General features: G+C 38.3%; 1 protein-coding gene across 1 annotated transcript; it reads right to left on the bottom strand.

Moving 5' to 3' along the window:
- LOC120423052 (pupal cuticle protein 27) lies at positions 1-12,706 on the bottom strand. Its single transcript, XM_039586724.2, has 4 exons — positions 12,446-12,706; positions 6,903-7,054; positions 744-1,008; positions 1-679 (listed from the first exon to the last, which is right to left on the bottom strand). The coding sequence occupies exons 2-4, from the start codon at positions 6,912-6,914 to the stop codon at positions 279-281; spliced, it is 678 nt and encodes a 225-aa protein (XP_039442658.1). The 5' UTR covers positions 6,915-7,054; positions 12,446-12,706; the 3' UTR covers positions 1-278.
- Positions 12,707-13,253: the final 547 nt, after the last annotated feature.

The following is a 13,253-nucleotide window of genomic DNA, read 5'->3' as shown; positions in this document are numbered from 1 at the left end:
TTCACTTTAAAATTATCGTTTATTCTAAGAGCATCTTTACAATACCTACACGTTCCCTGACATATTCGTTCCAGGAAGGCGAAGAAATCTTTTCAAAAAACACAGACTAATCCAAAAAATAGGCTGACTTCTTACATTGTTTCTAGAACAACAAGGTTCAAAGTTCTTGGCATGTACGGCAGTTGTTGTGATTGACTTAGGGGACACGCGCACACCCGGGAATGGTTCACGCGGAAGTTTTAAACTTAAAACTATAAAGGCAACTTATCGCCGGAGAGTTAACCTCCATAACTGAGCGAGTACGATCCGGTGTTGATGTCTACCTTGGCGTTCGGGTGCCAGTAGTCGGCACGCTGCTGCGGCTGTGGCTGCTGGTAGTACTGGGGCTGTGGCTGGAATCGGTGCTGCTGCTGCTGCTGCTGGGGCTGCTGGTAGACCGGAGCCGCTGGAGCCGGAGCCTGGCCAACGTTGTTCTGGTAGTACTGCTGGGGAGCTGGGTTGTACTGAACCGGGGCTGGACGTGGCGCATAGGCTGGAGCCGATGGCTTGCTGTTGTAGCGGTCGTCCTTGTAGTAGATGCTGGGATCTTCACGATACTGACCGTCATCTTCCTCGTTCGGTCCCAGCGCCGGGTAGTTGGTGTTGGTCAGCGTTGGTGGCGGAACGTTGATGTCAGTACCTGAGTTGATGAATTTGCTTTTAGATAAAATTTCTTTAGAATGAGTTGACAAGAGTTATATTACCGGCAGGTTCGAAGCCCCGCTTGCTGGCACCATACTCAATCTCGCGCAGTTTTCCACTGTCGTCGATGTAGCCGTACTTGCCCTGGACTTCCCCCGTCGGATACTTGGTTTCAATCTTGAACGACCCGTCCGCCGCCTCGTACCCGTAGCTATAGCTGCCGTCTTCGTTGTGGCGATTGAGCTGCTTCAAAATCGGAACCGGTGTGGTGTAGTCTTTGCCGATGCCCTGTGCTGCGATGACTGTCACCAGGGTGGACAATATGAGCTGCGTGAAAAGAAGAAAGGAATAGACAAGAAACAACAAGTTTAACAAGTTTTCAATTATCGCCTATGGGCTGGTTGTGACAACGGTTCAAGACCAAATCGATTTGGGTTGCAATGAGCAGGCACGGAAAAATTAAATAAGATCTGAATAAATATACATTATTTTAATAAGATGATTCAAAAATGCGCCAAGATGTATTTTATTACATATTAAAATTTGATAAAAAAAAATGCTGCTTCACTATAAATTCTGTGATTATTCAAATTATTTTTTATTCTCCGTGGGAAAGAGTGGCAAACTCAGAGGAAGGTTTGATGTTTGCTTTCAATCTAATTTTGGTGTACACATCTTGTATTCATCAAAGAGCACAAAGTGACCAACTGGTTATCGGGTTATCGGTTTCTTTCACAAGACCTGACCCACTTTTCTCTCTCTATAGTTTGCGAACATATTTTCCATTCCGTTCAATTATAGGCCTCCTCCCCCTCCGTGCTGCAAAGGGGGCTTAGAACATCAAACAACCATTATCACATTCACACTTTGATACTGTGACGAATTCAGGCTCATTCACGAAGCGTGGCCAGCAGGAAGAGCAGAACAGGACAGGTGGTATTGGATTAGTGACAACGATACCAGCGAGATAGAATCACTGTCTAAACAGAGAGAAGAGAGCCAGGGGTTCGTTCTCCATTTACATTTTAATGTACAGAATTTGCATGTTTTCAATTTCCCCGAGCCACCAGCTCTGAGTGGATGCAAAAACGTGTCCCACCACGAGGAAAAAGGTGCGAAACGGATGGTTAGCGGGTGTTTTTTCGCGCAAATACCTGACCTATGTTGAAGGGACGAGACGGTCCTGGGTCATGGTAATTAAGCCGGTGAATGGTTCGACACTTGCAAAATATCTCTGAATAAGTGATGCTAAACAAGCAGAGTGAGATTGGATTGGAGCGTTTTTTGGTAAAGTTTTCGAACAGAAAACTCAATAAAAATAATAGAACATAAAACGCTAGAGTTATTATTCAAAACATTAAGCAAACATTTCATCAAATAGCTTGACAATTTAAAAATATAAATAAATTAAAATATATGAATAAGACATATTAAACATATAAGCGACTGACAAAACAATAGAGGAATCAAGAAACCGAAGAGCACATCCACAGAAAAGCAAGAGAGCACAAAAACAAAAGATCAGAAGAATAGTTTAACTAAAGCACAGAAAAGCACAAGAACAATAGAACATAAAAATACATGAATAAAATAACACAAGAACGGAGGAGCAAAAAACAAACCAAGACAGAAATAGAAACAAAACGGAAAATTACAAAAATTGATAGTATGATAAACGGACAATGAAAAACAGAACTATTTAGCATAATAAAAAAATTATGTGTTCAGTCTGCTTTCAGGGAACCAAACTAAATTAATTTTAACAAAATTTACAATGAAATCATCGAGAGAAAATTTATCCTATAGAACAGCGATTCTCAACCTTCTTCTAGGCTGGTACCCCCTGCCATGTAAATCAAGTAGCCCGGTACCCCCGTTGAGAATCGCTGCTATAGAACATCAGTTGAAACTTCCTTTAAAGTCGAAATAAATCCCATCCAAATCCAAGCATCAATCATCATTCCCAGCATATATTTTTCATAAAGAAACTTCCCGCCAGCAACACAACAATGGTTCCCCCCTTTTTCGCCCAAATCTGTTTACATTCTGCGACTGGAAAATTCTTTACCACTCTGAGCTTTCTGTGAACACAAAGGCACCACCATTCCGATAGGTTTGTTCAAATATTTAAAATCCCTTGTTGTGACTTATCATTTGCAACTGCCAACATCAACAGCAGTGTGGGAGGAAATTTATTCTAATCCTTGTTTTCATTCCATCAGCTCAATCTCCGGCCACAGCGCACGATGCTGGTGTGCCGGTAAATAATTAAGTCCATTTTAAGTCGCCTGAATGGGAGGGGTGTGAAAATTCGCCTAATTTAGCAGGACTCGACCAAATAAGAACTGTGTCTTTTTGAAAGTATTTCTGCTTGACATTTTTAGTGTATGATAATTTTTATTTGAAATTAGTTTGAATTCTAATGAGTTTCACAACTCTTCATTCTACATTGAAAACATCTTAACTACAGTCATGATTGCATTAAGGTGAATTATTAAAACCATGTTATTTGCTCACACCCACCCAGCAAGTCCCTTCCAGCAAAAGTTTCTGCGTTTCTGCAATTTCTCATTTATTCATGAATAATTAACGAATGAATGCGCACGCCGCGTTAAAAATCATCATTATGAAAGAGCCAGATTTTTTCTGCTGTCCATTCTACCACTCTTAATTAGCGTACAGACACATTTTATTTACGCAAAACTTAAAGTAGCCGTGAAGCATCACCCCTCAGGCTCTTTCAAAAGCATTTTCAGGAGCATTTTGTGGCAAAGTTTTGGCAAAAATCTTTTTTTTTTTTGTTTTTTTATAGGTGACGGTTATTTTTCAAAGCAGAACGGAAATAGACATTTGGGAGAAATTATTTGTGCTCAAGTGTTTAGCGCACATTTTTCCACTTCACATCTAGTGCGTGAATATAAAAGGTGCGGCAAAGAAATAAATTTGTAAAGCTTGACAACCTTGCATGGTTTTGGAAAAAATCATTTCTTAACAGATGAAATCTTTAATAATTTGTCGAGTTTTCCTGACCGATGTTTAACAATTAATCATACAGCCTTTTTACACACATTTTTTTTTGTTTTGCTGTGACATCTGTAATCTTTGGTTTGAATTAAAATATGGCATTATTGAAACGTCTAAAGAAAGAAACCATAAATCACAAATCCCAAATTGATCCAGTTGACCTCCAATATCGCAGCGTGATTCAAAAATCCGCGTTTATTGAATAACTTTATTACGGAAAGCAATCTGTCCTCGATACGACCGGATGACGGGACGGTGTCCTTTAATCTTTTGACGGTCCTTTTTAAAAGGTCCGCCCCACTGCACAATGATTTTGTCCCATTCTTCCCTTCCCGTAAGAACACAATGCCCAGGCTATTCAATCTTTCCCTAAAAGTATAGCTTGACCCCGGCTGGCGTGGAAAGCTGCCACCGTCGGATGCTGTGGCCTGCTCCCAGCTTTTCCTCGCTTTCCGGCCCAGACAATGGTGAAATTCAAAGCTGGGAATAATATTTTTACGATTATATTCGTGGCTTTTGTCTTTGACCTCGGTCGACCCACTCTAATGAAGAAGGGGGTGGCACTTCACCAAGGGAAGTGGGTGGTGACGGTTTGAGGGGAAGGGGAATACAATCTGCTTTTCGTTGAATTGCTGCTCTTTTTTCGCCAAGCAATGGCCGCGGGGCGGGGGGTTTTCCGGATTTTTGTTGTGTCCTCGTGACACAGTAGAAAAATCACAAAAAAAAAGTTTTTAGGTCAACCACCAGCTGAGAGCAAAGCCAAAGTGGCGGAACAGCTGCCGGCACAAATAAAACAATTATTAATTTCGCTCGTGTGAAGCAAATCACGGACTGGAGTGGACAGGATTATAAAAGGGAGAGATTTTTTTAGTTGCAGTTGTTGAAACAATGATGAATGTGTGGTGATTTTGTATTTTGCATTATGGAGAACAGTGGCTCAGTATTCTGGGAAGGTTTATCAATTCGGATGATTTATTTGATAGTTGTGACAGCCTGCATAATGTATGAATCGATGGCATTTTGTTGCATGATCGAATGATATCTCAGCATGCCCATGCACACTAAAAAAAATTGAATATTACATTTAACGTAATCGTTAATCACACTTATTATTTAATCGTGTAATCGTATTTTTGATGTAATATTACGATTATTCTGACGTAAATCAACGAATTTTGTATTGATGGAGCTGTACACTATACGAGATCTAACATTACATCATAGATGACCTAATTGTACGTTTAATTTAATGCACATATTTGGAGCATCAGATTTGATGTAATTTTACATCAAATCAAACCCGATTGTACACAATTTGACCGTTACACAATTGCCAGACTGCCAGCCTGCCAGAGTGATGAAACGTCAAAACAACCGCCATGTTCGACGTCGCGAAAAAGCTGTTGCAGAAACAGAAACGTGTTCGTAAAGATTTTGCTCAGGATCTTTCGCCAGAATCTGCTACCTGGTGCCATCAAATCTCAGAAATAGGTAAGTTTGAGCTTATTGAAGTGCAGTTATATTTTTGTTTGAGACAGTTCACAACAAATTTTGCCTTTTCCGTTTCGTTTCTGTTTAGATTTTTGAAGTCCTGAAACTCCCTTCATAATATAGTTCCAGCCGCGATGAGCAATTAAAAGCTGTTCCGGCGGCCGCTGTAGCGCTGAAACTGGCCGAACTCTGCCTGAATCTGTTTGCGAAGAAAATAATAACGACAGTGTGTGCTAGAAGTAGGTTCTCCAGCTTGACCAGGTTGAAACCTTCTCCGGCCTTAAGCCGGATAATAGAAAGTGTTATCAACAGTCGTTATGTCAGAAAAGATCCAGAGGCAAATCATTGTGATGTGAAATTGAAGTGTGATGCAAATAAAAACTTTTAACTCTAAATCCTGGAGCTCTTTTCTTTCATCCAACTAGAATTATTATATTCCAATAGGAATAGTTCCCCACCAAAATAACGTTTAATGTAATTTTACACGACTTCGGATGATTGTTGGGATCGTGTAATATTACGTCTAATTTGATGCTCCAGTTATGTGCATCTAATTTGACCGAAAATTACACGTTTTTTTCGTAGTGTGCAATGCTGTAGAACTTTTTTTTTTGTTTTTCTTAAACCGTTGAACAACTTCCAAAAACTTGGAAGCGATTGGTTTAGTCCACACTTTAAAGCATTTAATTCTAATTTTGATTTTGATTTTTGTGGATCAACATTCTTTAGAAAAATCACGTTTCTCAAAATTAACAAATGCAGTAAGTGAGGTTTAAATTCAAAACAGTTTTATCTAACTAACTATTAATCGGCCTGCCTCACGTTTGAACCAAGAATGGAAAATTCAAGTCGCTAGTCTTGAATTTTCTATATCTTTTTAAATATCAGAAAGGTGTCTTTTCCACACTTTGCTCTTTGCTCAAAACATTAATCTGCAAACACACACTTAAGTCTCACCAATGTATGTATTCACAAACTTCTCACTTAAAGCTCACCCCGTAATCTTCTAATCCCTCATGCACGAGTGTTCAGTGTTCACAGATCTTCGCCTGAGCTGGGCAGTGCAGTGCACCTGAGGCATACAAAATTGTTCATCACATCACAACACCTTTATCCTTCTTGCAACGACATCGTTTCGACTTAAGTTTGATCGAGCAAAGTAAAGTTTTTCCCCTCACCCCAGCCCTCTTTACCCCTCTTCATCACTAGCACAGAAAAGCACAAAGTTTTCTACGGCGCGGCGGGCAATGAAGCACTTTTGCACTCGGTTTCCTTCCTTTGCTGGCTTCTTGTTGGCTCATCGAGCAAAGCAGAGAATTCATTAAAGCGCTCACTGTTTTCGCTCAAGGACCACTTTTGGCACCACTCAAAGCTCGGCGAATCATCGTCTGATGGCAAAACGCACAACCACTGCCACGATTAGGGTGAGTAGAAATTAGAATCAGGGATTGACCTTTAATATCACAATTATTTAGCATCAAACATTATCGAGAGTAATTTTAAAAATCTAAAAAAAGTTTGAAACTTTATTAACAACACTTTTTAATCTAAGATAAAGTGGTTCAGCTTTCCATGATAAAAAAGGTAGAAAATCTACTAAAAAAGAGTCAAACTTGGCACAAATGTTGACTTTAGCATATTTTGCGACTGATCCAATTTAACAGGTCACCCTACTGCAACAACAGCCTATCAAAAAGGGTACTTACCAAAGTGTTCATTTTTGGTTTGATGGTTTAATTAAATCCAGACAAAAAGGCCAACAACCCTCGAAGATTGCGGAGATGATCCTGGCGACGGCGATGCTCTGTTTCTTCTTTTTTAGTCTGGGTAGTTTTTCCTGCACTTTTTTCCAGGGATGCTGTTGAGAAAGGGGCGTGAAAAATGTCACGATTAATTTTGAGCAAGTCACGCACGCACGCGCACGGAGTTCTTTCACAGTGAGAGCAACAATGTGAACAACGATAGTTTGGAGAACGCGACGCGACACGAGACTGTCCGGCAAAAGTTTGTTTACAAACAGCTCACACGCAAGAACGGACAGTTGCTTTTATACGGGGCAAACCAATACACAAACACAGGTGCTTGCACGGAGTATAGTTACTGCGACTAGAGTTTTTGCTCTCGATTTAGTTTCGTATTTCTAGAGTGATTTCTCACTCTCTTTCAAGTTAACTTTTGCAAATGATTCCACAACGAGGAGCGAACATTAACATTTTTTGAAACATTTTCATATTTACAGAACTTACAAATTACAAGTTTCTGGAAATCTAAGTTAACAAAAAAGACCTATAAGAATATAAAACACAATAGCCTATAGGAACTTAAAAAACTCTAAGTGTTGTTGAGAAAGACAATTAACCACAATAATTAAAATTTCGATGCATAAAAAATTAAAAATGTAATTCCAATTTCAATTTGTGACTTTTTTAAGAATATATTCAACTAATAAAAAAATAAAAAAATCAAAAATTAAAAAAAAAATTGAAAAAAACATATTATAAATATATATTTAAGTACCTTTATAATACACTAAAATCAATCTAAAATATTAAAAAAACAACCTCAAATATACTAAGATGTAACATAACTCGACATTTTTGGAGTTGATATCAGTAAACGCTTCAGTTTCGCCAAGGTATGATGAAAGAGGACTATTTAAACATGCTACATTCGACAGAATTGGATTTTAGTGGATGGCCTGCCAATAAATAAAATTGTAAATTTCGGGTATGAATTCTAGGGAACAATCTTAAGCAATCATGCGCACCCACGTTTAACCATGGCGTTAGCAAAAATAAGGGGATGCGTATGGTTGCTCATAAGAGGGTACGCATAACTACTTAACATGATTCCATAGCATTTATACCCAAATTTACTATTGCGGGTATCAGGATTAATTATCATTCCGCTGCGATCGTATCCCGCCGTTGCGGAAATCGCAGAGGTCCCTTAGTAGGCTCAATTGTTGGCATGCTCGATCTACATGCTTCATTTCATATCTGAATAAGCCACGTGGTTGCAAAAAATCTGAAATAAGCAGAGCATGCTCGGAAAGCCATGCTGGTTTTTGGTATCCTGAAATGACACGTGGTCGTAAAATTCGTTGCGCTAATCAAAGTGCGCTTTATAGTCGCAGCCAGCCTACAGTCCAGAACAGACCGCCGCACATTGCGCAGTAGCCAGACTGACGCTCTCTAGAACCGCAGAATGTTAAAATATCATGCCAAGGATAATATTATAGGGAATTCACTAAAACTCAAATCTATCATACCTTGACGAAACTGAAGCATTTATTGACATCAACTTCAAAAATGTCGAGTTGTGTGGTCAACTACAAATAATATTAAGAAGTGATTGATGCTTTCTCATTGAAAAAAAAAAACTTTCTATTTACAAAATTGATTTTGCCTAAATGTATGGAAAAGACCTTTCAAACCAAGCTTCGTACAAGCCAGTTTTAAACTATTTCTGCTAAAAGTCGAAATTCATTGTTTCGCGGTTGCAGCACGGAAATGTTGAGGTCAACCTTTTGTTGCATACACAAAAATTGTTTTTTAACGTAACTATTTGTTTCACAAAAAGAGACTCACTTCATTCAAAAGAGACTTATGAGACCTCAAGAATGATCATATGACATTGACTCGGACAAAATCTTTCTTATTATATTAAAGCCAAATATCAAAATCAAAAAGTGATTGGAGCAATAAGCCTGAATTTAGGCTGAAGATAACTACAAATTAAACAAACTGAAAAAAATGTACTTGAAACGAATCCAGTTTTCTACTCGAACCTAAGCTTCCGTAGGCTTGAATAATGAGAGCACCCCAACCTTTTTTTACCCAGGACCTTTCCGTAGAGAGCCTGCACTGCAAAAAATCCGATGGTAAAATCGCATGCAAAAGCATGCACATCACCTTCGTCAAAATAAACACTTAATATTACACACTGCATGTACATTTTTTGCAAACACAAAAAAAAGTTGCAACCGACGGGACTCAAACCCAGCACCTACAGTAGGGACTGGCGCCTTAGCCCGCTCGGCCATCAGACCAATGAAAAACTTGAAGGAAAAACGCATATATGAGCTTGAAATTTCGGTCAAGTAGGTTTCCCATACTGATGGGCTACATATTTCAGGGTGTAAAATCACATAAAATTGCATAAAATAATGCAATCTTTATTTTACACTCAGGCCTTTTACACGCAGCTGGATTACTACTTTTTTAGCTATGTGTACGGAATTTAGAACCCTGATTTGACAGCTCGGTTGGAACCCCCAAAGTAACAACTCGCCTCTTCATATAGGCTCTCTATCATTCCACCCCGAAATTGCTCAAAGCGACGTAATATGAAAAAAAATAAAAATCTTCTAGAACAAATTTGTGTGGTCTTGAATAAAGTAAGGGAAATGTGAGTTTTAGAGAACGAAAATTTAAAATTATTTAATATCGAAAGCTACATTGTTTTATTAATACTTGGCAAAATTAAAGAAAAAGAAATCAACATTTCGTCAGCTGTGTGCTATCTTGTGACTTAGACCATTTTGGTCGAAAATGAGTTAATGATGACGATTTGCTATACTTAACAAACACTACAAGATGCTTTCACCCGATTTTGGAAACTCGCTTCCGTTTCCCGGATATCGCAATACACACATGTGACATAGACCATTTTATCATCAAAATGATCGTGCACACTTGTGACACGTCATACATGTTGTTGGAAAATGTGGAAAAATTTTCTTATTTTAAATAAATTTATGTTGATACACATTTTCTGAAGGCAATGCAATCTTTTGTTTTTGAAAATATACTGATTAAGTCGGTTAAAATATTGATTTAAGCCTATTTTAGTTTGTATGGGAATTCTGTGCACACTTGTGACACGTAGTACAATATTACTTTCGAAACACACTTGTGACACGTGCTTTTCAGATTTTTGATTACATAATTTACTGTATCTTCTAACTGGTGTAACCAAATTTGTTGAACTTTGGAGCGTTTGTTAAGCGATAGTATACGAACCGATTGCTTCAAAAAATTTGGCTCTACCATTCATAGTTTTGAAAATATTGATCATCAAACTTTTAAAATCGATTTTCTCGAAAAGTACTAAATGGTCGTTGTTACAAGATAACACACAGCTGACGTTTTTTGAACTGTGTACAATTAAATTGCTAGTACTTTAAATTGAGCTGAAAATCACCGATTGCGATAGGACACTCAACATCAACTGAATGAATGTAAATGAGAAAAAAAATCCGAATAAATAAATAAAGATAAAAAAAGAAAATGTAAATATATAATCCAAAATTGGTTCAAACTACTTCGTTACTATGTATGGATTTACTCAATCTCCTCTCTTGCTCTCTCTATTTCTCAGTGAGTAGAACGAAGCGTGCGCCAACGCCTCGATTACAATTGCGCGCCAAAACATGGTATGAGCGCTAATGCGCCATGCAAGCAGGTGTGCAAACTATTCGTCGCGTGCAAATTCCTTCGAAAGCCTAAGGCTGAAGGATTTCACTTATACTGGCTAACGGTGGAAGCGGAAGGAAAAACATATGCAGCACAAATCTAATTTGAATAAAAATTACATGTATTAAGCAAAGCGGTTTCAAGCACAATGAATAAATATAATACAACCACTTCAGTTGAACTCAAACTTCAGCAAAAAACGTGCTGCCAAACTAAAATTAAAATTCTTGTATCCGTGTTAAGCTGTTTGTAATAGGTTTCCATCGAAGGCTGTAATTCTAATTCCTCATAAAAAATCGTTCTAGATTCCAATCTGTTTTATTTTCATTGCCCTCAGCTAAGCTAACAAAACGACTCCAATCGAGTGGATGTTGGCTCGACATTGTTCAGTTATCATATGGGGATAAACCAGTTTTAGGGGGTCCGTCATAAAAATCTATATCCTTCTTTTGACCAGCCAGCTAATGGCTTTGGAATGAGGTAGATAAAACAATTTTATTTTAGCACGTCAGTTGGCGTGCAAAAGAACCAAAGGTCAGAGATTCTGTTCACAAAAAAATATCTTTAAACGCTCGAAAAAGGCAGAGCAATTCGAAATCATAAAGACAGTAATAGATAGTTTTCAATTAGATCAGTGTCACATAAAAAAATCTTACATTCTCAAAGATGAAGTAGATATCATTTGTTGTTTTAAAAAAAATTAAATATAAATGAACTGAAAAATCAGCAATAAAAATATGCCATTAGCACATAGTTAAATCTTCGCCAAAGAATCAAAAAAGTAAGTATTGTGATTTGGATCAAGTTCATTTAAAAATTCATGTCACTAAGTATCACTTTAACTTCTTTACGTTTTTCAGCACATTTTGAGGCTCCTTTCGTGGTAATCCAATTACTGCAACTGTTTTGCAATACCCCTACTATTATAGTAAAACAGTCAAGGCTATACTATTTCTAATTCAGGCAGCGCAACCAAACAACATTAAGTGAGCAATTTCTTCATCCTGACCACCACGATACAATTTCACACAGACACAAGCCGACGTACGGTGAGGTAGAACACTAAAATCTGTTCAAACATTTATCCATCCATTAGCTCCGTGTAGCATGACTTCCTTTCCGCTCACACCATGCTTTTTATTTGAAACTAAGCTTGCTCTGCACCAATTACTTCACCATAAAATCAGCGGGTATGTGTGCAACAACTGTGGAATTGGTTTCGATTTTTCACCACATTGTTTCTACTAATAGTCGACACTTTGTGTCCCCATCCCTTTTACATAGAATCATACACACATCTTGCTCTGTGAAAGAACTGTAACTGCAATAACCTTACACTTGTGCAGGCACTTGTAACTTTGATTGTATCATTGGATTAAAACAAGCACCATTACCGGTGTTCTATCATGTCACACTTCAATGTTTCAATTTTGATTATTTTTGGATTAAAAATGTTATTTTTTTCAATGAGGCGTTGATAAGTCAAATGCTCAGTTGTTTGACTAAAATAAAAAAATCTGTTGAAACTGCTACGCACTATGCAGTAAAACATGAATAAAATAACACTTCCTAAATTTATATAACTTGATAAATTTTAATAGCAATGCAGTTTGCCTAACGTTTCTTCTTTAAGAGCACATTGTTTTCAAAATGTCTCTTGCAACAAACTAGCACAACGGTGACAACATGCTGCTACAGTAATGGGCCAATCGAATCAAAATCAAATCTCTGGGTTGATTGGTAAAACGAAATGCTTTTGCAGAATTACACACCTTTAAAAGTCCTCTTTGGTAGAAAATTAAGCTCACTTGACAACACTAATTCAAACGCGCGCACCTCTCAGACACTCAAAGCACAGATGTCACACGGCTATCCAAACTTAGTCAGATTAGAGTTTTTCTACAATTTTTTGCTGCAACTGCTGCTGCTGCTGTCTTGTGGCTGCACGATTTTTCCTTTTTTTTAAGCTTTTGCGGTTGAACTGCAGCCAGTTCCTCTAAAACTGAATGCACTTTCCCACCTTTGGGTTTTGGTGAAATGAGCTCGAATTTTTGCGCCGCCGCTAGCTTATATAGCTATTTGTGCACTTTTAAGGCATTCCCAAAAGGGGCAACCAGCGCAGCGCTGAGAGCCAATTTCTGCTGAGTATGAGCCTGAGAGTGCGTGGGAGTGGTGGGTGGTCAGTAAAAGGGTGGTGGGGAAGGAGAAAAAGAATCGCTTTGCACATTTCTCGAAGCTTAAGGGGGTGCACCTATAGAAAGGATCAACGTCCACCCATCCCCTCCTAGTCCCCATAACAATCTGGAGGGGTGGCTTTAGAGGAGTGTTGCAACCGCATGCACCAATTGCAAACTGGAAATTTCTATATCGTTTGACCAAGCAAGAGTGGCATGCACATGTCGTCGTCGGACAGTAGCCTAAGCATTCCAAAACACCTAAAAAAACATCTCGAGAGAGTTTTGGTGAACTAGAACATGACAGGTACTGCATGCAGCACTTACCAGTTGTGGACTGCAGTTGGAGATAGCTGATGCAATAAGTTTGTAAGATGAGATTTGGTTTCACTTGCACATTAAAAAA

Source organism: Culex pipiens, chromosome 1 (genome assembly GCF_016801865.2).
Source record: "Culex pipiens pallens isolate TS chromosome 1, TS_CPP_V2, whole genome shotgun sequence".
Lineage (NCBI taxonomy): Eukaryota > Metazoa > Arthropoda > Insecta > Diptera > Culicidae > Culex > Culex pipiens.
Note: the sequence above shows the minus strand (reverse complement) of the source record. Positions and strands in the feature narration are given on the sequence as shown.

Excerpts from the sequence above, each read along its gene's own strand:
- LOC120423052 (XM_039586724.2), bottom strand. Across the intron at positions 680-743 it reads GCGGGGCTTCGAACCTGCCG|GTACTGACATCAACGTTCCG; the intron begins GTAATATAACTC and ends TCATCAACTCAG.